Genomic DNA, 26,220 nt, shown 5'->3' with positions numbered 1-26,220 from the left:
TTCCCCCTCCCCCTCTCCAAAGTTTTGTGGGCCCCCCACCCCCCGGGTACCTTGGGCCTTTCCCTGCTGCTGGGACATCTGCACATTGTGATGCAGCTGTGACTTCAGGGCCTCACCCAGGCTAGGCTATCAGCCCTTGCTTGAAATGATCTTGTAAGAGAAGCTTCTGGATTTTTACATTGGTTCCTCACCGTCTCTAGGTTCACTCTTGTTATGTGTCCCTCTAGATGTCTGACCTCCTATGGGACCTCAGGGAGAACCATGGCCTCCGTCTGGAATGACAAGGGACCCAAGAATCAAAGAGACCTGGACTTCTGTAGAGTTGCTGCCCTCAGCTTTGGGCCAGGGTTGGTGACCCAGGGCATGATGGGAAATCAAGAGGGATATTCTATATACAGGGATGAAAGAGGCACTTAGGGCTTCAGGCAGGGTCAAGGCAATGTCAGGGAAAGACCCTGGTACATTTGGTATGTGGGAGAATATTCCAGTACCTGCTCTGGAACCACAGTATAACGTCGACACTTCACAAACACCATTCCAGAAGGGAGTGAGGGGCCAGGTAGTACAGTTCAGTAGAGTGCTTGTCTAACATGCTGAGGCCCTGGGTCTCATCAGTACCCGTACCCTCATTTCAGCCCTTGGAAGGTCGGAAGGTAGAAGCAGGAGCTATATATACAGCAAGTTGGAGGCCAGCCTGGGCTATTAAGTCTCGCAAAGAAAGAAAAATGAGAATTGAGGCTTGAAACTAACCGGGCTTCCCCTGAGGCCCTTCAGTGCTGCCTTGGTGAGTCAGGACAGGGACAAGAGGTGCCACAATGGACTAGTTTGGGTCCAGAGATTTTATTTATGTTTAACAAGACCTCAAAGCATCATTGGAAAACATTATTTCTTATAGTCTCAAGCGACAAAACCTCCAGTGGATTCTGTTCAAGGTTATAGTTGAAAGAGACAACAGACACACAGCCAGGACCTCGTGGCTGAGTAACACAGTATCTAACTGTGGGTAGACATACACAGAAGTCAAGTGCGATGGTGTGAATGAAAATGGTCTCCATTGGTCCATAGGAAGGGGCACTTAGGAGGTGTGGCCTTGTTGGCATAGGTATGGCCTTGTTGGAGGAAGTCTGGCACTAGGGGTGAGCTTTGAGGTGTCCGATGCTCAAGGCAACCCCACTGTCACTCTGTACTCCTGATGCCTTTGGATCAGGATGTAGAACTCTCAGTTACTTCTCCAGTCTGCCTGCATGCCACCATGCTTCCCACCATGACAATGGACTAAACCTCTGACCTGTGAGCCCGCCTCCATTTAACCTCTGCCTTTACAAGAGTCGCTGTGGTCCTCAGTGTTTTTTCATAGCAATAGAAACCCTAAGATGCCAAGGCATGAAACCAGATGGGACCAAATGAAAGGCTTTCCAACAGAACTTTCTAGACTGTGGTTCATGAGTCATAAAGCCGTTGCTAGATGGATGGGTTATCTCTCACTTCCCTGTGCCTTTGATTCACCCTCCAATGTAACAAGCCAAACCCACCAATGATGACCTGAGGTGTGGGAGTCCGGAAGCATTAGGATGGCTAGTCCCAGCCTGAGCTGCCCTGTGAGGCTATGAAAGGTACCCCTTTGCCATCTCATCTGAAAACTCCAGGGACAGGGACCCTGCTTTCAAGGGACGCAAGATTTGGTACACAGATGTAGCTATGGGTGGAAAGCCTCTGCCCAGCCTGGTGAAGGTCCTTAGGATTTGATGATGCCTCCCCACATACCACATGGGCCCAGACACCACACGCTCAAGTACTGTGACCTCCATGTATACCTCCTGGAAGACAAGCTCCGTTTGGTGTTACTACAGTCTACTGGTTACACAGGTTAGTGCATTTCTGTGTGGAGAGTCCTTCAGATCACACGATTGCCTGCAGGTAGTGAGGGTGCCATCTTGGAGGTGGCTGCTGCTGCAGAAGAGTCCAGAGCAAGGAGACTTGGGAAGGCTCACTGAGGAGAGACCAGGAACTGCAGCCCGGTTGCCTTCTACTGAAGGAGTTGGATTGGAATCAGGGGTTCCTAGCGTCTCAAAGTTCCTTCCGGGTCCTAGCTCCTGGCTTCTGGCTTCTTAGCCCAGCCCCGGGAGAGTTCTCAGGCAGAGGTGCTGGAGGCAGAGAGCATGATTGCAAAACAGAACTGTGACAAGAACAGCCTAGAACAAGGGAGTGGGAAGGCATTGTGAATAGCTGATCTCAGTGCTCTAGATGTGGCATGTGACCTCTGGCTCACACCTGGCTGCCTGCCAGTCTGCCTAGGAAGGCAGAGGCCTGGGCTTTTCAGAAAACAGTATTACTCAAAGCAAAACAAGGTGCAAGACAGCTTTCTGCTAACACCTGGGCTTTGTGGAGGAGGCTGAGGGGGAACCAAGCAGCTGCCATCCCAGAGCCTCTACAGGCAGGAACAACAGGTACCTACCTATGTATGGCTTAAGTCAAATCATCCTTTGTGTGTGTGTGTGTGTGTGAGTGTGCGTGCATGCGCGCTCACACGCTGCTGCTGTCTGGTTCACATGCCCCTGGCTCCCATTCTGACAGCACTCTGAGATTACAGATGCTAGGATCTGGCTTTTGGTGGATCAGAACACAGGTCCTCCAGGTTGCACGGCAAGCACGTTACCTACCAACTGAGTCATCTCCCCAGCCCTCAAATGCAATTCTTTTTAAAAAATATTTTAAACCAGGGGCTGAAGAAAACAACTCAGCAGTTAAGAGAGCGCTGGCCCCTCTTCCAGAGGGTTGGGATTCAGTTCCCAGAACCCATACGGCAGCTCACGGCCATCTGTGACTCCAGTGTCAGGGGATCCATTTCCCTCTCTGGCCTTTGGGCACCAGTATAGATACACTTACATATATACTGGCAAAACACTCATACACATAAAAAAAAAATCTAAAACAACTTTAAAAAATATTTTCAAAATCCAGAACCCAGGCAAGCATGGGGGTACACATCTGCAACCCGTGGGCTCAGGGGTTGAAGTGAGATTGCCATAGATTCTGAGCCAACCCTGACTACATGGGGAACTTTACCTAAAAATCAGAACAAACAAAACCAAACTAAAAGGGGAAAACAGCATATCAACAATGATGGCTTCCATGCTGTGGGACCACGTGTGAGCACTACATGTACTCTATAGCACTGGCCCATCCCTTGCCGCGGGGGTGGCATGAAGACACCCACTTTTAAACTTGGTCTCGGCTACATGACAGGCACTTTCTTCAGGGCAAGTTGCTTCCATCCCCTCGACCCCTTGACTCATTTGGCTGAGTCATCCAATGTGTCACAGAAGGTATGGGGTAACCAAGGGCCCTCTCAGGGTCACTGTGAGGTTGTCTCCTAAAGGTATCTTGGCCCTGTTGCTAGAACCAACAGGGCAGATCCTGTTTTTATCTCCAGGGACACAGGACAAACGATCCTTCCGGCCACTCTGAAGGTGCTCGTGTCTCCAGCACGCAGTCTAGATCTGTCTGATGCCTGATGAGGTATGAAGAGACCGTCAAGGTGGCTCCACCCGGGGCACAGTTCAGCTGGCCCCACTTTGGAAGGGCCATAAAAAGCCTGGGTTGAAGCTGCACGGAGAACTCCAACGGGTGACTGGCAGAGACTACCACAATCCACAGTCCGGGACTCTGTGGCTTACTTTACCTCAGAGAGGGAAGACGGGCTTCCTCTGCTGGTAGTAGGCCCACAGCTGGCAGAGAGCAGGGAGCAGCAGCCCAGCAGTCACCGAGTACCAGGCATGAGGGCACCATGCACCAAACCCTAACTAGGCTTCCAGGCCAAAACAAACTACAACCAAACCATAGCCAATTGGCTGACACTAATAACACAGAAACCTCCGGCTATGGCTTGAAATGTCTTTCTCCAGCTCTGTAGGAAGATCGGAAGACTGACCTTTAGCACACACAAACGAGGTGCTCAAGAGAGGGTCACCTATTTAAGGCTATATACACAGCCAGAGTTCACCTGTGAACAGTGGAACCTAAGGCTACATCCACCACACCCAGCTTCCTTAAAAGGACTTTGCCCGAGGAAAAAATAAAGGTGCTGACCAGCATAGAAGCCAGAAACCCTTTGTTCAATGTTCAACCAGCTTTAACTGGAAGCAGACCAGTTGTGCCCTGGCTGTGGGCACCACTCAACTCTCATTCACCTCTACTTCTCCAGAAACAAGAGAAGTCCAGGCCTAACTGTGTGGCTTCCTGTCACTGGCAAATGGAATGAACGCCTCAACCCTGACAAGCAAATGGCCCAGCAGAGTTCTGGGCTGATAGGGGAATTATGGAGGGGGGGCCCCAATGCTCAGTAGGACATGAAGCTTTGATAGTGCCCTAGGCATTGGCTCTAATGCTTCCTGGGGTTCCATCCTACACCGTATGACAGCCCTCACTCCCAAACCAATCCCCACCCCTGGTACTTACTGGTCAGGCCCATTCAGGAGACAGCACAACAGGACTCATTGAACAAAGCAGATTTAATACAAAGAACTGCCTGCAAGGCTAAGACGAGTCTATCTAGTTTTACAGAATACCCTGAGTTGGGGGGGGGGCAGTGTCCCTAATGAGAATGTTCCTTCCCCAACATTGGGTCTCCCTTTGGGGAAGGTGTGGCTAAGGCCACTGAATGGTGATACGTACGTTCTGGGTTGTCTGAGCCAAGTCTCAGGGGTAAACAAGAAGCACCTTCCGGAATAGGGCAGGTGGATGAGCTGCTAGGTGGGCACTCGGGGAGTCCTGGGAACCCTGTTTATCAAGTTAGAAAGGGACTGTGCAGTGGGCAGTGCCCCCTGGATAGCCCATCCACTGCCTGCCATTCCTGGGGTAAAAACAAAAAAAAAAAATCAAGAACCTAAACAAAAAAGCCTCCCTTCTTCAATGGCCTTTGAATCCTTGGCTGATCAATTAACACTGCACATGCTACAGACAAAAATGGGGCCTAGCCCACCAGGACAGGTAGGGGGTGACGGCACTGCCAAACTCTTTAGATCCTACATGGTCTCCAGTTTACCAGGATGGCCCAATTGTGGGAGACATCTGGTAAGCCTAATCTATCGAGACAGCATAGATGGCGGGCTCCGAACAGACATGAAAGGGCCTCTGCCGTCAGGATGCTGAACAGAGAGAACAAGCCATTCTGCTGGGGCATCTGTGAACTCAGCTCTAGCTGCCAGCAGCCACTGTGGGACACCAGGCTCTCCATTCTCCAGATGAGCAAACTGAGGAGGCCCCCTGAGGGGAAAGCCAGATGCTGGTCCCCATGCACCCAACTCCACACATTCAGTGACACCTCTCTCTGCTTCCCAGGGCTAGCCTCAGAAGATTCCGGGCAGCAGGCGGTAAGGCACAGCAGCCGTGTAGCGCTCCCAATCATGGCCATACTTGTTGGCACAGCGGTGTTCATCACGGAGGCAGCGGTGGGTGAGCAGGATAGTCATATAGATGATGTAAAAGTAAGGAAGGAGGTGGCCACCGCCACAAGCCAGGCAGTAGGCGAGGCTGCCCATCAGGTCACCAGTATAGTTGAAGTGGCGAGCCACACCCCAGAAGCCTGAGACCAACAGCTTGCTGTGATGCTTCAGCCCGTCGGCTGATGTGTAGGAGCACTCGATGGCCTTGGGCTTCTTGCCCCAGATGAGGCAGCGCCCATCTGTCCTGCGGAACAGGTCCTTCTGATGGTTGGTCATTCGGAAGATATAGTAACCCACGAGGCCAAGCAGCAGGATGCCCAAGGCATTGGGGGCGGAGAGCTGCACAGGGTGGTACACCAAGTACAGGCCCTGGGGGTGGGGGGAAAGGGGGAGAAAAGAAAGGTAAAAGGTGGCCCTACCACAGAGCAGGGTGAGCATCAGTGTGGGCTAGGAAGTGTAGACCCTGACCCTGACCCTGCCCCAGACTCATCACGCCAGCTTCCTTTTCTGTTAAGTAAAATACAAGGGGGGCAGGAAGGCACACATCTGTCACCCCAACACTCAGGGACTTTTGTTTTTGCTTTGAGATAGTCTCATGTAGCCGAAGTTAACCTTGAACTTACCATGCAGCTGAGGGGGACTGAACTCTCAACCCTCCTACCTCAACCTCCCAAGAGCTGGGATTACATGTGTGTGCCCCCAGGCCCAGCAGCAAGTTTTTAAAAAATTACTTCCAATGCACGTTTGGCTTAATCTGTGGACTCCTTAACATAGAGGCCACTGTATCCTGAGGCCGAAACGAGGCCTACTAGATAGAAAGATTTGTGTAAGTGTGGTCTCTGTCATCATCAGTTCACACACTGGCACTGCAGATTCAATGAGATGCCCCAGGAGCCTGTGCCCAGTCGGTGCAGAAACCCAACAAAACAAGCTGCTTATGGTTGGTGAGAACCCACAGTGTGAGTCTGGGGCTGACACCCACCCAAGTGCTTATTCTCCCCGTTCCTCTCTGCTGGGAACAACCGTTTTCCCAGCACCCTTGCATAGGGAGCCAGACTACTTCCACAACCGACATCTCCATCAGCTGTGTGACTGGCCAACAGAGGCCCACCTTACTGATTCCCCCACACCCGGAGAAGCCAACATCCTTCTGAGCTCCTTCCAGCCGCTCCAGGCAGCAGCAGGGGCTGAGCAGCAGGCAGGTCCACTACTACCACGGTGCCAACACATGCAAGTGGGTAGGAATAAAGACATATAGGCCAGCTCAAGTCACTGCTGGCCACCCTGATGGCTCTTTGGGGAGAGGGTGGGGGTCCATGACCACAGGGATGATTAGGGACAGGCTCACACTGGGGTCATGCCAGGCCCTCCCAGACCAATGACAGGTGGTTACATGAATCAGCCTAAGATGGTGTGGAAAACATTCCACACAGTCTGCTATTCAGTTTTAATATAGGTCTCAGCAGCCCTCCAAGCCTTTGGTGGAATGACTTCCCCAGCCGTGGAAGGGGAAGACAAGGGTGAGCTACAGTTGGTAGGCCAGGTGTTAAATGAACTTTCCACTTTTGGTACCTTCGGTGTAGGATGGGTGGAGTCAGAGCCAAATCCCATACTGGGTCAAAGATATCTGTGATGCAAGGAACTTTCCCCACTTGGGAGAAGACACTGGCCCAGTGAACCCCAAGGACTAAGCCCTTGGCAAGCTCTGCATGTGTATCTGCTCAAGGTCAGCCTGAAGCACCTGAAGACCACACAGCCAATGCCCACGAAGCTGGTAACACTGTGCCCCACCCCCTGGCGCCTCCTCACCTGCAGTGTGTAGAGGTAGGGCAGCCACACACAATCTCCCCAGCCCAGGTACCACCCAAAGTGGTCATGACAGATGTCGATGGTCTTCAGGTACCAGGTTTCATTCCAGAAGAAGTCTAACACATAGATGGCCTGCAAGACAGAGACAACACTATTACCATCATAGCCTCATGCAAGGGAGGGATGGAAGTCGGGCAGTTGGGGTGTTGCTAAGTAACTTAAGTTACTGTGGGGCTGGGAACATTAGAGGGGTGGAGGGGCCACTGTCATCAGCAGGATGGGCTCCCAGCCACAGTTCCCACACGTGACATGAGATGTGGAGCTCAGCGCAGTGGGGGCTCAGGATGGAGGCACTCAAGGACTGTCCCTGGGAAGCTGGCGCTGAGTACCATGGTAGACACCAACATGGCCATCCATATGGTGAACGTCCCAGCACTGGCCCCTGTCAGCTGCCCATCAGAACCATGACATACACAGGGTATCCAAGGAGACTGAGATCCATTCACAGAGATGGACACAAGCAAAGTCCTTGCTTGTCACTTCCCACCTCAAGGGCCATAAGCTGTGACTACAGCGAGGGCACAGAGAGCCTTCCAGAGACTCTAGTGTGCTAGTCAGAGATGCAAAAGTGGCAATGTTCCCCCTGCCTGAGGCAGTCCTTTGTAAAGGGGAAGTGGTACATTGCTCAGGCATGTCGGAATGGCACAATGGCATCTATGTGGTGGTAGATTTTCAGCATGTCCTCATTGTGACCTGGAAGGGCCAGCTCTGTACAGGATGGCATGCTGGGAACTCTGTCAGAGTCCAGCAGGTGTGGCGCCTGACCCTCCCTGGCTGCAAGTGCACCAAGTTACCTGCAAGACATTGACCAAAATCATGGAGTTGGTCACATGGCCATAAAGCTCCTGCTGCTTGGCAGCAAAGGACAGGTTGATAAGGGTCCATGCTACAATTCCCGGTCGTCCATTGAAGAACAGCTTGAAGTCAAACCACTTCCCGATGCGGGGGTTGAACTCGATTCCCATCATATAGTTGTAGAAGAAATTGCCTGTGAATTTGCTTAAAAGCAGACAGGAGACACATTAAAATTTTGTTTTAAAGCCGGGCGTGGTGGCGCACGCCTTTAATCCCAGCACTTGGGAGGCAGAGGCAGGCGGATTTCTGAGTTCAAGGCCAGCCTGGTCTACAAAGTGAGTTCCAGGACAGCCAGGGCTATACAGAGAAACCCTGTCTCGAAAAAAAAAAAAAAAAATTTGTTTTAGATTTATTTTATGTGTTTTATCTGCATGCTTGTCTGTGCATTATGTGGGTACAGAGCACTCAGAGGCCAGAAAAGGGAGCCGGACAGTTGTGAGCTGCCATGTGAGTGGTAGATACTGAACCCAGGTCCTCTGCAAGAGCAGCCAGTGCTCTTAACCAGTGAGCCATATCCCCTGCTCTCCAAAGACACATGTAATCAAGTAGTATATCTCGCCAGCTTTGTGGACACCAATATTCAGGTTCTGGCAATGGAAAGAGGCAGCCTGGATGCCGCTGTGACCTTAAAGTGTCCATGCAGGGGAGAGCATGGCAGCCTTGCACTCAAACCCATATCTTCATTCAGAGGACACTGTACTCATGCTCAGCAGAGACACAGAACACAGGGGCCCTTAGATTATGAGGCAAATGTCCCGTGCTCACAGCCTAAGCTCCATGTTTCTCCCTGTTCCACAGTTTAGTGACCAAGTCCATGGTCTTGGTCACCTATCCCCCCAGTAAACCCTTCATCCGAAACTAGGGGAGAGAATCAGATGAGGTAATTGGGGTGAAGACCCTCCCTAGTTATAGCCTATTGTGCATGCACAGGGGTTTTTGCTAGCTGGGTCAGCAGGTTCTCATGCCTAGTTCCCACAGTCAGGCTAAGTAGAAAGAACCAAACATTACATCTACAAATAAAAGGCAGTAAGGCAGTAAACTGCACATAGGGTAACACAAGCCATCCAACATTCTCATCTGAGGCTCACTGCCCAAAGCCAAAGCCAACAGTTAAGGGAGAGATGTTCTGTTTTCATCTGTATCCCCAGACAAAATTTAAGAACTCCAGAAGAACTTGCCAATTATCAGTTCATGGATGAGTGGATGGAAGGATGGATGGGAGGATGGATGGATGGGTGAATGGATTGGTGGGTAGCTAGATGGTATATAGGTAGATAGACAGATGGATAAGTGGATGAGTAGATAGGTAGATGAACGGGTATATGGATAGATAGGCAGGTAGGCAGATGGATAAGTAGATAGATGGGTGGATGATGGGTGGATGGATGGAGGAATGGATGGGTTGGTAAACAGGCTGATAAATAAGATAGGTGCATGGGTGGGTATGTGGAGAGCGAATGGATGATTAGATGGCAGACGGTGAATGGCTGTGTGGGTGGAGAGGTGGATGAGTAGACAGAAGTGAGGAAAATGAGTATGTGGATAGGAGGAGGAATAACTGATGGGCAGATGGATGAGTAAGCAGATAGGTAGGTGGGTGGATGGGTGGATGGGTGGATGGAGGAGTAGATGGGTAGATGGAATGGACTGGATAGTTGATCTCCAACCCGAAGTTTCCATGAAAATGCTGTGAGCAAGCACGGGCTCTCCTAGGAAGCAGCTACGGTAAAGCTGCTGAGATAGCAAGAGTCTCTCTAAGGCGCTTTCACCAGAAATAGGCCAAAGAAAGAGGCAGACAGCTCCCTCCTCCTCAGCCAGAAGTTGCCCTTCTAGTTCAACTGCTCCCATGGCAGCCTTGGCTACCACTAGCAGTTCTTCAAGCAAGAAAATCCAGGCATCCAAAAGGCTAATCCCAGATCGCACTTCTCTTTGCCGGGCCCTGAGGGGAAATATCTACCATCCACTCTAGACTTGCCCAGATGCTAAGGAACTCACCAGTCTTCGGCACTGGTGGGGAACAGGTAGCCCTTGATCATTGCAAATGTGGACACGGCATAGCCCAGGATGTTGGCACACCACAGCAAGGGGATCCAGTTGTCAAAGATGATGGTGGGGGAGAACCAGGATAAGAGGTAAGCGTTCACAAACCAGAGGATGTGGGTAATGAGCCAGGCTTGCAGCCCATTCACCTCATACTTGTTTACAACCCCTGCAGAGAGACAATCAGACAGAGAACTCTGGTTGGGATCACCTGGCTTGGCTGTGTACCTGCCTCACGCCTATCTGCTCCCTGGTCTCTGTTGCTGTAGACCCTGGCTACAGCTTCCAGGTACCACTCCAAAGGACAGGGGCCAGCTTCTGTTTCATACCCAGGCTTAAAGGCTAGCAGTACCCTTCACACTGTGAGGCTGTGGCTGCTCTGTGTTGCTTCTCACCTTCGTTATCCAGCCCAACCTGAGGACAGGACTATAAGGTGTGAGCAAGGTCAGAGGAAGTGAACCCTAGGTTCTCCCAGGCTCCCCTTGTGTTTGCTGCAGTGCCTCTCTGAGATCTCTGCTGGAGGCACAGGTGGGATTCCAACCCCATGCCGTGAGCAGGGTAAAGTCGGGGTCCTCCCACTGCCATGAAGCAGTAGGACTGAAAGACAGCAAGAGTCAGGGACTGCATTCCCGAGTGCGGAATGTGCCACGTCTACAATAGCAATAGATGTCCTCCAGACATCTTGAGGCCTGGCCGACAGCGTCCAAACTAAATTGGTTCTTATTTGGGAATGCAGCATGGGAAAGCCACTCCAGGAGTCAGAGACAGACTGGGCAGGGCAAGTCACCCACCAACTCAGAGGCAAGGGTTACCTGCTGGAGTAATGGCACCTTCTTGGACGCCTCCCACATAGCCTGGCAGAAGTCTGTGGCAGAAGTCAGGGAGCAAGGAGTAAAGCAGTACCTGAAATAGAATTTTAGGTCGGAAGACGGGCAGCCTGCTGGGTGAGAGCTGTGTGATCTCGCCTGGCGGGAGCTGGGCAGGCTTCCTGGGACACGTGGGCCCTCCCAACCCCTTTCCAAAGCCATTTAAAAACATTGAGATGAGGGCAGGAGAGATGGCTCAGTAGTTAAGAGCACTGGCTCCTCTTCCAGAGGACTCGGGTCCAATTCCCAGCAGCCACAGAGCAGCTCGCCACTGTCTGTAACTCCAGCTCCAGGAGTTCTGACATGTTCGCGCAAACACACATGCAGGCAAAACACCAATGCACATAGAATAAAAATCAATAATTTCTAAAAAGCCTGTTGGGTTTTTTGGGGTTTTGTTTGTTTGTTTGGTTTTGGTTTTGGTTTTTTCGAGACAGGGTTTCTCTGTGTAGTCCTGGCTGTCCTGGAACCCACCTATAGACCATGCTGGCCTCGAACTCAGAAATCCACCTGCCTCTGCTTCCCAAGTGCTGGGATTAAAGGCATGCGCCACCAAACTGGGCCTGTTTTTTGTTTTTTGTTTTTAAACATAAAATAACAATAAAAGCATTGATTGTGATCCACATCCCACGAAGCCCATTCTTTCAACATCGTGACTCAGAGTCATGTAATAGGCTCACAAGATTAGGCAGCCATCACCACAAACTGATTCTAGGACACTTGATTGTTTGTATAAGCTTGGCCGAGGGAGTGGCACTATCAGAAGGTGTGGCCTTGTTGAAGTAGGTGTGGGCTTGCTGGAGTAGGTGTGTCGCTGTGGGTATGGCCTTTAAGACCCTCATCCTAGCTGCCTGGAAGCCAGTATTCTGCTAGCAGCCTTCAGATGAAGATGTAGAACTCTCAGCACCTCCTGCACCATGCCTGCCTAGATGTTGCCATGCTCCTGCCTTGATGATAATGAACTGAACCTCTGAACCTGCAAGCCAGCCCCAATTAAATGCTGTCCTTATAAGAGTTGCCTTGGTCATGGTGTCTGTTCACAGCAGTAAAACCCTAACCAAGACAACACTACCAAAGGGAACCCTAGGATGAGAGAGAGAAAACTTGGCTGTTAAAAGCAATTGCTACTCGTCCAGAGGTCATGGGTTAGATCCCCAGCATCAGCACCCACATAGCGGTTCACACCTGTCTATAACTCCAGTTCCAGGAGATCCTATTTCCTCTTCTGGCCTCCATTGGGCACCATAAACACACAGCACACATATAGATGTGTAGGGGGGCTGGAAAGATGGTTCAGCGGTTAAGAGCACTGACTGCTCTTCCAGAGGTCCTGAGTTCAATTTCCAGCAACCAGATGGTGGCTTACAACCATCTGTAATGGGATCCGATGCCCTCTTCTAGTGTGTGTCTGAAGACAGCTGCAGTGTACTCATATTAATAAAAAATAAGTAAATCTAAATGCCTGTGTGTAGGAAAATATCCACATACATAAAATAAATATATCTTTTAAAAAATACTTTTTAAGTGGTAGTGGTGCATACCTTTAATGCCAGCACTTGGGAAGCAGAAAGAGTCAGACCTCCTGAGTTTGAGGCCAGTCTGGTCTACAGATCAAGTTCCAGGACAGCCAGGGCTACACAAAGAAACCCTGTCTCAACCCCGCCCCCAAATACTTTTTGTTGTTTAAACAGGAGGAACCCTGTTCCCACTGTCAACTGTTTCTCATCTTCTCCCGCAGTCCCTGGGAGAATGTGAATCTAGACATTTCACAGAAATACAATCACTCCAATTGGTCTTAGCATTTTCCACTTGGCAACTCTTTCCAACACTTGGATCAGAGGCCCATCCTTTCTATGGTCCAGTAGCGTTCTACTGATGGACAGACCAGCTATTGTTTATCCGGCCCGCTACTGGACAGCCTCAACTCATGCTATCCTTCTCACCCAGAGGCCGGAGGTAATAAAAAGGAGAAAGACTCAGGACTCCAAAAGCTTAGGCCCTGGGAGGGACAAGTCTCAAAGCAAGATTCTGCCTGGGGGAAACAATGTGACTTGATTGCCATGTGGTTCCCTAACCTGTCCTAGCTGTAGACTTACATCCCTGTCCAACATCCGACCTGTGAAGGCTGCTCCTGCCTAGTGACCTCCTAGATTTCCTGTTAGAGAGGCTGCATCACAAAGACACTCATGATCAGGACTATCTGGCAACCTGTGGAAGCAGTGAAGCCTAGGACAACTCCTCCCAGAAGCTACCAGATTCCAGCTGTGTGAAGGAACACCCTCAGACACCCTATGCCCTCCCACCGGCAGCCCTCACTGCCCCGTCAGGTGGGGACGGGAGTGGGGGGGGGGACCATAAAGGATACAATGTGACACACGGGTGCTTCCTGCTCTGTGTATCTGCTTCTAGGTAACTGCTGCATCCTGACTTGAGCAGCACTCTGGGTAAGAAGTCTGCATCCCAAACAGGACCCCACTGCAACCCAGCCCCAAGGCAGTGGACTGACCTGGAAGCTGACCCACAAGGCGTACAGTTGGGCAGCTTTAGCTGTTACAGGTGGTGTCTTGGCCCAGATGTCTGCCAGACTAGCACGGCCTGTAGCTATGTCCAACACGGGGGCAGTCAGGGAGCAGCTGTACTGGTCACATGCCATGATGAAGTAGTACACAATGAACGGAGCGAAGAGCAGCAGGAAAATGACGCTGGCCAGGGAGAACCAGTCCACTTCCCTAAGAGAAGGACAGAGGGTGGCTACCACGAGGACTCTTGTTCTCAAGTCCCACAGGGACTTAGAGACCCTCTTCTGTTCCTTGGACAGAAATGTCCTATTCCGAGGACTCTGAGATTCCCTTTTATCCCTCAAACCCCATGGTGGGATGCTTAAGACACTCCTCTATCCCTCTGAGACTCTCTTCTGTCCCTTGATCCCCACAGGGCTCTCTGACATGCCCTCCAATCCCCTTGGGCCACATGGGGCCTCCAAGGTGCCCTCAGCCTCTCCTTTACACCAGTTAGAACCTAGTGGATTAGGGAAACACTTAAGAAATCCCTCCAGCCAGGGCAGGTCACTCATGCTGTTCCTGTGGCAGCACCAGAAGGTGTCCTATCTGTGACCACCAAAAAAAGTCCACAGACCAGTACATGAGTGCAGGGGGGAGGTCTCTTCCCAACCCTCAGGGCCAGTGGCTACCCAGGCCCCTTCCACTTAATACACTTCTTGCATTAAGGACGCTTAACACACAATGTATACGCATTGCTCAATGGCAGAGAGCACCAAGACACCAACCCAGCTTTACTGGGTTGGTGGCAGGGCTCAAGAGGACCCTTAGGGCCACCTGAAAGACCTGGATTCCTGGCAGGGTAAGCATTGGAAAGTCCCACCCCTGCCCCCATGTGATAAGCTGCATTAAAAACGTAGGCATGCTGAATAGAGGTTACCTTCATGGAATGAGCATGAGGTTCTTATAACCTTCTCCCTAAGATAAATCAGAATACATGGGCTCTCTGACATGCCCTCCAATCCCCTTGGGCCACATGGGGCCTCCAAGGTGCCCTCAGCCTCTCCTTTACACCAGTTAGAACCTAGTGGAATGGGAAATAGTTTACCTTTCATTTGTCTTTATAAAATAATCATTTAATCTTTTTTTTTTCTAGATCCATAACATCCCTGAGACTGAAACCCTTAAGAGTCGGCCTCACCCTCTTTTTAGTAAAACAGGCAAGCCCCTTACCAGGCACGACCCCATTGTCCTTGAGATCCAGCCTTGCTGTTGGGACTCTTGGCTTTGGGGGCGTTGTGCTGGGATTTTGAAGCCATCAGGCCCTGAGGGAAGGAAGAAAGGCTCAGATCTTCCCAGAAAGTCAGACCCCACCAGGACTCAAGTGTTGACTAGAGCAGGCAACCTTTGTAGCTTTCTCAGTACCTGATTACCCACAACAGATTCTGGGAGAAGAAAAGAAGGCACTTAGGTGTTTGCTGAGCCTGCTGCCTCACACCCAACCTCCCCACCTCGCTCATTAGTATCTTCCCCAGCTGTGGCAGATACGGAGACTGGCTCCTCCCTGCTCCTCCAGACCCCAGGATCTTCACCATCTTTGAATATGGCTTTCAGCCTTCCAGATAGTACACAGTACTTCTCGGAGCATGTTCACAGATGTCCCTGTACAGCACTAGTGTAAAGGTCCCGGGTCCCCTTAGCAGTTGACTGTGACCAGCTAATGGCAAGTGGCCTCCCTCTATAACTCTGCCCACTGCCCAGGCATGTTTCGTTTGTGTACTTAACATGTGTGCAGTGTCCCTCTCCCTCCATTAGAAGGAAGCTCACAATTCATCCCTCCCCCTTCAGGACCTGAAGGGGAGGAGGACACACGCCATAGATAAGGCTTCCAGGTGTCTCCCCAGCCCAGTGCTTCCCCTCCCCCTCCAAAACAAGTCTAGCTTGTAAACATTTTAAAATATCAAGGATTTAAAGTGATATCTTAAAAGCCCTCAGCGGGCCAGTGAAGAAGGCTCAGTAAAGTATTTACTATGCAAGCATAAGGACCTCAGGTCAATCCCCAGCACCAGTGTTAAAAAACCAGCCAAGCTCAGCAGCACAGGGCTTGCAATCCCAGTGCTAGAAAGGGAAGAGCAGCCTGAGGTTCTCTGGCAGGCAGTCTAGCCAAATCAGTCAGCCAAGAGTTCAGCATCAGATGCGGCCTCAAAAGCTAAGGTAGAGAGAGCAAGGAAGGAGGACACTCAATGTTGACCATCGGTGGCCTCCACGCGCACGTACACACACCCCCGAGTACACACACACACACACACACAAACGCACGCACGCGCGCACGCATGTGCACACCCCATCAGTGAAATGGTGCCATAGCAGTGCTAGCAGAATGGTTCAGCAGGTTAGGATGCCTGCCACCAAATTTGACCACCTGAGTCTGATCCCCAGGACTACATGGCAGAGGAAAACTAACTCACCAAAGTTGACTTCTGACCTCCAGTCACACACGCCATGGCACACGTTCGCTCACCCACATAGTGTGCACATATGCCCGCACGCACACACCAACGACAAACAAAGAATGAAAAGGGAGCGAGCGCTGGAGAGATCTGCCTTTATGAAGTCTCTGATCTCCAGCAAGCCTGGCCTCAGAGCCTGTGCTGCCTGAATGGATCAACTGGTTTTGGACAGACAGCCCCACCCCTGACTCCGCCCTCCTCACCCCACCCACTGAAAACTATCACACTGCTTCCTGCTCAGCAGCACACACAATGCACTTGGTGTACGCTCCCATTTACAGTCCCACGAAATTACCAAAGCTTCCCTTATCTCCCCGATCTCCAGTGCCTACACTAATCACAGTAAACCCAGGGCCACGTGTCCACATGCCTTCCAGGAGTCTCCAAAGCGGGGATCGGCATCTTCTGGTCCTGACTCACAGATGAGCCCCAAGGATATAAAGTTTGGCACCAGCATCCCTTTCTGATAGTGTACCATGCTAGAACCCTACGAAAGCCCATGAGAAGAGAACCTCAGACCTAAACACCGGAGATACTAAGGCACGCTGCCCACAGTACAGGCTGCCTGACTGCTTTTTTTTTTTTTTTTGAGTCAGGGACTTATACTCTACAGCCTAGACTGGCCCGGAACTCACAGAAATCTTCGGGTCTCACCCTCCCAGTGACTGAGATGACAAGCGTGACCTACCACACCTAGCAATAATATGCATTGTCTACCATGAAACAATAAAAAGACAAAGACTGGCAAGATGGCTCAGTAGGGAAAGGTGCCTGTTGCCGAGGCAGACAGCCTGAGTTCAAACCCTGTTACCCATGTGGTGGAGGGAGAGAAACAACTCTTATGGGCTGTCATCTGACCTCTAGCCCCTATGGTATATTCCTCCTCAAAAACACAGGACTGAAATGTGATGAAAATAACACATTGAATGACTGAGTGGGGCTGGTCCTGTGGCTTACTTGGTAGAGTTGGCAGAGCCAAGCATGCACAATGGTGTGATAGTGTACTCCTGTGTTCCCAGCACTTGGAGGCAGGAGGATCAGGAGTTCAAGGCCATCCTAAACTATAGATAAAGTTCAAGGCCAGCTTGGTCTACAAGAGACTCTGAAAAAATACAAAAGTAACTATTTTAAATGTATGTGGCGGTCAGGTATCTATTCTGGTCGTACCTCTGTCACAGGCACCAGATTCTGTAAAAAAAAATAAATGTGTGGTGGCTGGGGAGACGGGATCCCCTTCCACTCCCGAGCCTCACTGAACAGCTGCACTGTTTCCTTCATTATTTTTTTTTAATCTTATGTACATGTCGATTTTGTCTACTTGTATGTCTGTGCATCACTCACGGAGGGCAGAAGAAAACGTCAGATCCTCTGGAACTGAAGAGAGTTACAGAGAGAGTGTGAGCCACCATATAGGTGCTGGGCAAACGCAGGTCCTCTGGGAGAACAGCCAGTGCTTACTGCCACCTAGCCACCTCTCCAGCCTATTTGTCAGCTTTTAAAACAGTGCCTCACTTCCACTGCCCATGCTCAAGGGCACTGTGAGCAACACACTCACCTTTGACCTCTGGGCTACGGGTTTCACAATAGAATGATGTTGTCTTTCTCAAAAATGGTTCTCAAAATGTCCAGGGTCAGAAGTTCCCCAAGGTCCATATACTGAGCAACACCCTGACACAGAGGCCACAGAAACACCAAGGTCACCCAGGAGACTGAAATGTCAAGGTGAACGGCAGATAAGGAGCCACACTGTGTGTCAAGGTCACTGTTGACATCAAGCAGGGGCCAGACTCAGGGCTTGGGGTACACGGAGTCCATCTAGGGGTGACGGAGCCATGTCAGCAGGAGCCTGAGGGGCCGAGCTGAGGTGAGTGAATGCAAGTTTCCAGAGGCTCAGGAGTGCTAGAGGCAGCACAGGTAGACCTGACAGATAATAACAGATTTCCCTGGGATGCCAGCCGCACCTACACATGTAAAACTATCCTGGCACTCACTCTGGAGCTGGCAAATTCCCACAAAACATACTAGAAGCCACTGTGATGCCACGAACACAGAGTAGCTCAGAGAACAACCTGGACTGGGAACCAGTTTTCATGAGAATGCAAGAGAATCAGGGACCTATTGGGTGCCCCATGGCATATAAGTCTATGTCCCCAAGGATTTGTGATGGTCATCTTTATAAAAGCCAGATGAGGAAGGTTCACTGGTGCCTCATATGCTAAATGAAATCAATGGGCCAGGCATAGTGGTACTCTCATCTTTAATCCCAGCACCTGAGAGGCAGAGACAGATAGATCTTTGAGAGTCTGAAGCCCAACTGGTCTACACAGTGAGTTCCAGGTCAGCAGAGCAAAAAAGTGAGACCCTGTCTTAAGAAAAGGAAGGAAAAGGAAATAACATGACTCAGGTCAAGAAAGCTGAAGGCTTTGTTCAGATGACCAGACAAAGCCACCATGGGCAGCATAGCCACGCAGCAACTGGAAAATTGTCCACCACACCTAAGGCAGTGGGATAATTTCAGTGACAATTCAGCTAGAGAAAAGCAAAACGTGTTCACCATGAACCTGATGGCTGTAGATCCAAGGAGAGTGATTGTTTGGAGGCACCAAGGCCTGAGATGCCAACATGCTGTAATGGAAGCTGCTGCAGTCAGGGTGGTTGATCCAAAAAGCAGAACACCTGTCACCTTGAGGGATGACACCCAGCACAGAGGAAGGTGACAGGCCATTCTTCCACATGGGCATGTGGCCCTGAACTTACTGTGTAGCCAAGAATAACCTTTAATTTCTAACCTGTCTGGCTTCATCTCCTATGTACTAGTGGTTATATGTTTATGTCAGTTTTTAATACTTATCTATTTATTTATCCATCCTTCCTATGGAAAGGAGCATATGTGGAGGCCAGGAGACAGCTATGACATCAGCAGGAAGCACCAAGCCGGGGCATGGCCAACCTAAACAAGCCTTTCAGCATCTCTCAAGGTCTGGAGAGGTATGTCTTGAGAGTGGACTCTCTTCCCACAGACCCACGTGGGCTGGCCTGGCTTATGGGTGGCCTCCAGGCGGTGAGAAACTCACTCGGGCAGTGCTAGGGAAAGGCGAGCCTTTTAGACCTCTCCTTGGAAAGGATATGAGACATCACCAGACCCTAGTGGTCACAGCTCGGTCATTCCACACCCTGAAGGGGCAACCAAAAGGTATCTACAAGGAGCTGCCGCCGGGCTTTCTCAGCCTGATGCTAGAGCTACAATCCATTCAGCATTTGCCAAGTGCCAGGTGCCCAGCCCACCGGAAGAATGAATAATGTTCACAGATGAGACTGCTCACATGGCCTACCAGACAAGGTTGGGCCTGGTGCTCCACTTTGGCACACAGGGAGGCTGTGCAATAACATAGTTAACGTTACATATCAGATTCCAGGGATCTTCCATACAGAGAAGCATCTATGTCACTGGAATATTCCAGAAAGAGTAGGGTAATCAATCTGGAGATCTGTTAGCCATGGGTTGGATTTTAATCCTGGAAATGCGTGTGTAACAAGAAGCAGGTTCCCCTACATGTACCAATGGGAATTTACCCTGGGAAATACTTGGGGCTATGGCAGCAGGCAGACACAAGATCCTCCAGCAGTGCTCTGTGTAGACATGTAAACTTATGTCACACCCACTGGCAATCACCAAAGAAATCAGACGCTCTGGCACCCAGTGCTAGAAAGATCCGGCTCTGCAGGTGTGAGCAGGGACAAGCCCCTCCCTCCTGTATCTCGGAAGGACCTAGAAGACTAGAAAGTATTACAAATGGTGGCATGTTGGGGTTTCCTTCATTTTTCTAGCAGAAGAGCTTCTGTAATTAAATGGCATGTGGGAGTTCACTAGGCCCCACCACTTTCCCCAGGTCAGGGAGGCTAGCCCTGGAGTGACCCAAGGCTGGTGAGCTCTGCACAGGGGCTCCTCTCCTGCTCTGAACACAGAACTGTGGTCTGACTTATCTTGAAAGCTTGAGGTCCCTGTAGAGGAACAGCAATTCCTGAAGCCCCCAGCAATGAGCCCAATGAGGAAGGAAATGACCTGAGATTTGGAATAATCTCTGGTTCTAGTCGAAGCTATAAGATCTCTGCTTTTCAGAAGTTCCAAAATATATGTCAGATATGAAACCAAAAGTCTTTTCTCCTCCCTCAAGTCCATCCCAGGCCTCACTACCCTTCCAGATTGTTCCACAAATTCTCATTTATATAATCTACTGACCCTCCTTTATATCCAAATGGTTTTTGTTGTTTTGTTTTGTTTTTACCAAATTCTTTGTCAGCGGGGCTTTACCATACACTACTAAGTGTACCTCTTTCTGGCATGCAGCACGTAGGCCCTCTCTATACCCATCAACTACTTTGCTTTTGTTTGTTTTAAAGAGCAATTTCAAAAAGATTCTATCAAAGTAGCTCAAAAAATTAAAGATGTTCGGTTGTTTGAATTCTTCCTTTGAAAACCATCTTGATGTTTAGGGGCACAGGGGACTCTCCACAACCTGGGGAGGCCAGGTATGCCTAGATCGTCCTGTGATCCTTATAGCAGTGGGCAATCCATCTAGCTATCTCCTGAGAGAATAAATAGAATCATCCAAATCCAATGAAGAGATTCTCCAGGTTGTATATGCTCTGGGATAGGAGAATGGGTCAAGGGGTGAATTTATACTTGCCCCTCTATACCTGAGCATTCGAAGGGCCCCCAGCGAGCTAGATCCTCATCTCACAGGAGATGTCTGCCTCCACCTCCATACCTGATCACAGGTGCACCTGATCATCTGGGCAAAGCATCTCCCCTCCTACTCGGCCTTCAGGTCCCCTCCCTCAACACACATCTCCCCAAACCAGAGCACATAGATCCCTCTCCTGTGCACACGCCTCTAAATCCGCACATCTGTTCGACAATCTACCTAAAAACCTGTGCAAACACTCATACCCTCATCTACATACACATCTCCTCCCGCCCCCGCAATCGCACAAACTGCCTCCTTCCTGAATACTCACTCTCTTGTTCTGTACATACAGTCCACTCTTCTGCACTCTCGACGCTTTCCCCCCTCCCACGTCTGTGCGCACCCTCCTTCTCCAGCACCCTGGTCTGGTCCGCGCAAACGAATTCTCACCTTAGTGCGGGATTCAAGGGGCTAATCCACGCTCTCCAGCAGTGTTCTTAGTGCCTGAAGCTCCGCCCCAGATGACGTGAGGTCACAGACGACCAATCGTAAGTGGATTTCGCGAGCCGCGCCCTGTGATTGGTGAAGGCAGTGAGCTGACTCGGAGCCCACCAGGCCCGCCAGTCGGCGGCAGCAGGCTTGAGATTGACAGCAGGATGGGCCCCGCCCCGCCCACGCCCCTGGGGTCTCCGGTCTGTCTCCGCTTGGTGGGAGGAAAGATGCAAGTGTGGATTCTGCCGCGCAGGCTCAGAGCCTGCCCCTACTGTGCCTCAGTTTACCCTGCTCCTACCTGAAGGAGAGCATCTTGTGCACGGAACAATAGATAACTGCGGAGACCGCGAGACAAGACCAGACCAGATCAGCAAGGAAGAAGCAGCTAGCAGATTGTGAATGCAGTTGAGGTCCTAGCAGGATAGCCAAACGGGTCCCCTGGTGGGCAGGACTCAGTCATACCTCCGTGCCCCTAAGGGTATTGGGGAGCCTTAACAAAGCAGCTGTGAAGTTTCACTCTTTTCATCTTGTTCCTCCCTGCCTCCTGACATTCGTTAGTTACACTCGCCCTCTCCTGGCGAGAGTCTCCTCTGAAGCCACAATGAAACTGGTAACGGAAGTGACTTCAACACTGTTGAAGTGTTGAAGCTTCAACAGCTACTGTCCACATGCTGGTGCCTCAGCTGCCCAACAATGTCCTTTATTGCTCTTTTTTTCCCAGATTCCGGGATCCAGTCAGGGTACACATTTGGATAGAATAATAGGTTGTACAGAATATACGGTCGGGACTGGAGAGATGGCTCAGCAGTGAAGACTAGTGGCTGCTCTTCTGATAACCAGGGTTCAAGCCCCAGCACCCACGTGGTTGCTCAACCATCAGAATTTCCACTTCCAAGGCATCTAGCGCTCTTGACATGCATGCATGCATATGTACATACATACATACATACATAGTCACCCCTGGGACTGGAGTCATGAGCTGACACATGTACTAGGAATCAAACCTGGATCTTCATCAAAATAAGTCAGTGCTGTTAACCCCTGAGCCATCTCTTGTGCCCCCACCTTTCTCTTGATTAATAAGTAAAATGAGTAGAGTGTTATTTTGAGACTGGTAAATACAATGTTTCCAAACAACCTTTGATCCTGATAACCTAGCGTTCATTGAGGACACTCGGACATAGCATACTTCTTGGTAGAAAGAGTTGACTTGATTTCAGAATTCTTCCAAACTTATTAAACTGTTACTTATCAGCTGATAGTCTTCTATCAAAAATTCAGCTCTTTAACTTTTGACAAATTTTAAAAAATTCTGCTGGGCATGCATGCCTTCAATCCCAGCACTCAGGAGGCAAAGACAGGCAGACCTCTGTGAGTTTGAGGCCAGCCTGATATACAGAGCAAGTTACAGAACAGACAAAGCTACACAGAGAAACTCTGTCTTAAAAAACCAGGAAAAATCATTGATTAGTAGAGTGCTGTGGTCCTCAGCTTTCCTCATGCTGCAGTGACCCCCAACCATAAAATTATCTTGTCACTACTTCATAACTGTACTTTTGCTATTGCTATGAATCATAATGTAAATATCTGATATGCAAGGTATGTAAAAATGCATCCTCAAAGGGGTTGCAACCCACAGATTGCGAACCGCTGCTGTAGAATGGGGGAGGGGGTGGTCAGGTGCACACGCTATGAGCCACGTGTGGATGTCAGAGAACAAATTTGTGTAGTTGGTTTTCTCTTTCTATCTTTATGTAAGTTTCAGGGATCAAACCCAGGTAGTCGGGTTTACACTGCAAGTACTTTACCTATTGCACCATCTTGCCAATCCAAACCATCAACTTATTTTTATCGGGACGGACAAATGGGTTTTTTTTCCCCCATACTGACCCTGTGTTCTAGGGTCCCATATGTGAGCAGTAAAGTCCTTTCAAATTAGATCACATGTGGTGGGGTGGAGGGTTGGGGTGTTTGTGGATGTGTGTGCGTGAGGGATGGACGTGGATGTGTGTGGGTATGTGTGACTCTATGCCTGTGCATCTTATATATGGAGACCAGAGGCCTATATCAGGTGTCTTCCTCTCTCTCTATCTTGTCCTTTGAGATAGGGTCTCTCATTGAACTTGAAGCTCATCAATTGGCTAAACTTTTTTTTTTTTTTTGAGTAATATGTTTTCTTTGAGAACAGTTCCAAACTAGGTCGTCATTGTCTGCCATGCAATGTACCAATCACTGAAAGGAGTTTTGCAAGATTGCTGGGGGTGGAGATGAGTAACCGAATCTTCAATCTACCCTTGAAGGGTAGGATTTAGAGATATGTATGGAGTAGGGCACATGGCAATGAGTGGCATGGGGAAAGGGCAGAGGAGAAGTGGCTTGTAGTCTGTGTGTGCATTAATAAAGCATGGTCTTATAAAGGCATATTATGTTCAGAAAGGCTGTTAGCTTGAGCTGAGGTTGGAGTTTTCAGGCTCCTGATAGCAAAAGGTTCCCCATTGATGGCCCAGATAGGCCAGCCAAGAGGTGGTGTGTGTGTGTGTGTGTGTGTGTGTGTGTGTGTGTGTGTAGGGGGTAGGGTACCTGTGCATACAGGCTGGAATGCAGCCTTGGGTGTCATTCCCCAGCACCTGTGGGGATTTGCTTTGGTTTGTGATGAGCTCTTGCCAGCGTGGACCTTGTGCCAAGTAGGCTAGGCTTGAGGCTAGAAGAACCCAGGGATCTGTGGTCTGTCTCCCCACTGCTGGGATTATGAGCAGTTGTCACCAGGCCAGCTTTTTAAAAAACTTGTTCTAGGCATCAAACTCATGTCTGCCTGCTTGCAAGACAAGCACTTGACCAACTGAGTTGCCTTCCTAGTGCAAGAGCAAGATGGTTTTGATAAAAACAAACAACAACAACAAATTGCCTTGAAGACTCTGAACTGTAATGTAGCAGCCACTATCCTCAGACCTCCGGTCAGAGGGGCCTTCGGTGGCAGAGCTAGTGGGCACAACTACACTGCCTGACCTCCAAAATCAGCCACAGTTAAAAGTCTCCTAGCAAGTCTGGCAGAGGAAACATGGGGGCTGGGGGCATGGGGGAGGGTTAGAGAGGTGAAAAGAACAATGGCTCTGTAAGTGTTGTAGCTTGGAGCCTTTCCTCAAAGGCAGTGTTGCAGCTCTGAGGGGGAGAATTTCCCCAGTGGTGGCGTTATAGCTCTGAACTCTTCCCCAGTGGAGGTGTTCCAGTTCTGAGGGGGAAAGGTGTCCTGGCAGTCGGTCAAAGAATATCGCAAGTTCACACCGCACCATAACCTCACACGAGATTATTTGGGAAAAATACTAGAGAGTCGATGTTTCTGCTAGGGCGAAAGGCAGCAGGGAACTAAGCAGGAGACAGGACTATACAGGGTCTCTCGGGAGAGGAGTTTTCCAGGAAAGAGATTTCTAGGGTGGGACTTCAAGCCATGTCCAAGGATTGGTGGGGTTCTGTGCTCAGTGATTGGTAGGATTGCCTATAAAAGATTGATTTAAGCCCCCTCAGGGATTGGTGGGGTTCGATGGGTCTTCAAATCCTGAAGAGGGCTCAGATCTTTTACCCTACAGATTCACCGACTCCAGGCCAGCAGCATTTGTTGTCTGCTGGTTTTCAGAGTAGAAGGCTGTCCTCCCACAGAGACAGATATTTCCTAAGAATGTTTCCCAGGCCCCTGAGAGTTGCTTCTGAGCTGCCAAAGGTTGATGCGTACAGTCACATTAAAAAGTCCAAGTTCACTTCTAGGTTTTGAAAACCCTCCAGTCCCTAAGCTCAAAAACCCACCGATCCCTGAGCTTAAAGTCCTACCAGTCTTTGAGCTTTCCCCAAGCTTAAGACTTGAAATCCCACCAATCCCTCACCCTGGAAATCTCCACCCTGAAAAACACACCTAAGAACCCCAAGAAACTCTACATAAAGCCTGCCTCCCACTCAGGTTTCTGCTGCTTTTAGGCTGAGCAGAGGCAGCCACCCTCTTGTGTCTTTCCTAATAAATTTCTTGTGTGAAATTTGCTATGCAGTGTGAATTGTATTCCTTGGCTTCCTACTGTCAGTAAAACTCCCACAGAGCTGCAACACTTACACTGGGAAACCTTTCCCCTTAGAGCTGTGTCACTCACACGCTCGGCCTTCTTTTTACAGGTGTCCAGCAGAGGCTGTAGCCCATCTATCAAAACACATTCTAAGAACTTCATTCTTGACACCGCCTGAAGGGTCTAGATTGGCTTTCCTCTGAAGGAGGAAGTGAGGCCTGAGTCCCTGGGTCTGAGGAAAAATGACTGAGGAGGCACTAGACCTAGAGAAGTTCTATCTACCTTGATTGGGGTTACCCAACACAGAAGGGACAGGAATGAGAAAGGGTTCTGGTTGAAGCACACGGAATCCATACTGCTGTGAGTCCATGAAGCAGGACACACCCACCCAGGGTTCCCTCTGTGAGCTCGTGTTGACAAAATTGACACAAACTAACTGAACACACCCGTGAAGTGGAAACTTTGAGGGATCGCTTCCATCAGACTGGCCTGTGCTTGTCTGTGGAGCATTTTCATAACCGATGATTGATGTGAAGGCCTTGGCCCACTGTGGGTGGCGCTACCCCTGGCTGGTGGTCCTCAGTGGTGGGAAAAAAAAAAAAAAGGCTGAGCATGCCTTGAAGCAAGCCGGTGGGCAGTCCTCTTTGGTCTCTGCTTCAGTTCCTGCCTCAACTTCCCTTCATAACAGACTATGAGCTATAAGGCGAAGTGAGCCCTTTCCTCCCCAGCTGCTTTTGGCCACATGTTTATCACAGCGACAGAAAGCAAACCTGACACTACCTTTGGTGGCAGAAAACAAGCCTTTCATGACATAGCAAAAGTCGCTCAGATGGCAAAGGAAATGATCCAGGACAAACCAGCGTGGACGTGGCCCTGCGCTCTGACCTTGGGCAACAGCGGGACGCTGAGACT

The 26,220-nt window shown here is 50.0% G+C and overlaps 1 protein-coding gene across 2 annotated transcripts; it reads right to left on the bottom strand.

Annotated features, from left to right (window-relative positions):
- Nucleotides 1–4,493: 4,493 nt before the first annotated feature.
- Dhcr7 (7-dehydrocholesterol reductase) lies at nucleotides 4,494–21,214 on the bottom strand. Of its 2 annotated transcripts, none has more exons than XM_029537401.1 (8): nucleotides 21,102–21,214; nucleotides 14,806–14,897; nucleotides 13,581–13,803; nucleotides 11,021–11,111; nucleotides 10,164–10,377; nucleotides 8,108–8,312; nucleotides 7,254–7,385; nucleotides 4,494–5,813 (listed from the first exon to the last, which is right to left on the bottom strand). In XM_029537401.1, exons 2-8 carry the CDS (start codon nucleotides 14,889–14,891, stop codon nucleotides 5,349–5,351), a joined length of 1,416 nt encoding a protein of 471 aa, XP_029393261.1. In that variant the 5' UTR covers nucleotides 14,892–14,897; nucleotides 21,102–21,214; the 3' UTR covers nucleotides 4,494–5,348. The 2 variants fall into 2 exon arrangements, with proteins under 2 accessions (XP_029393261.1, XP_029393257.1); XM_029537397.1 differs by lacking the exon at nucleotides 21,102–21,214 and adding an exon at nucleotides 16,041–16,204.
- Between the last annotated feature and the right edge of the window lie 5,006 nt (nucleotides 21,215–26,220).

This window comes from Mus pahari, chromosome 1 (genome assembly GCF_900095145.1).
Source record: "Mus pahari chromosome 1, PAHARI_EIJ_v1.1, whole genome shotgun sequence".
Classification (NCBI taxonomy): domain Eukaryota; kingdom Metazoa; phylum Chordata; class Mammalia; order Rodentia; family Muridae; genus Mus; species Mus pahari.
The sequence above is the reverse complement of the archived record's forward strand: the minus strand, read 5'-3'. Positions and strand labels throughout refer to the sequence as shown.

Excerpts from the sequence above, each read along its gene's own strand:
- Dhcr7 (XM_029537397.1), bottom strand. The coding sequence starts at position 16,076 with ATGGCGTGTGTGACTGGAGGTCAGAAGTCAACTTTG. Across the intron at positions 7,386-8,107 it reads TTTTGGTCAATGTCTTGCAG|GCCATCTATGTGTTAGACTT; the intron begins GTAACTTGGTGC and ends TCTGTCTTGCAG. Across the intron at positions 5,814-7,253 it reads CCTACCTCTACACACTGCAG|GGCCTGTACTTGGTGTACCA; the intron begins GTGAGGAGGCGC and ends CCCCACCCCCAG.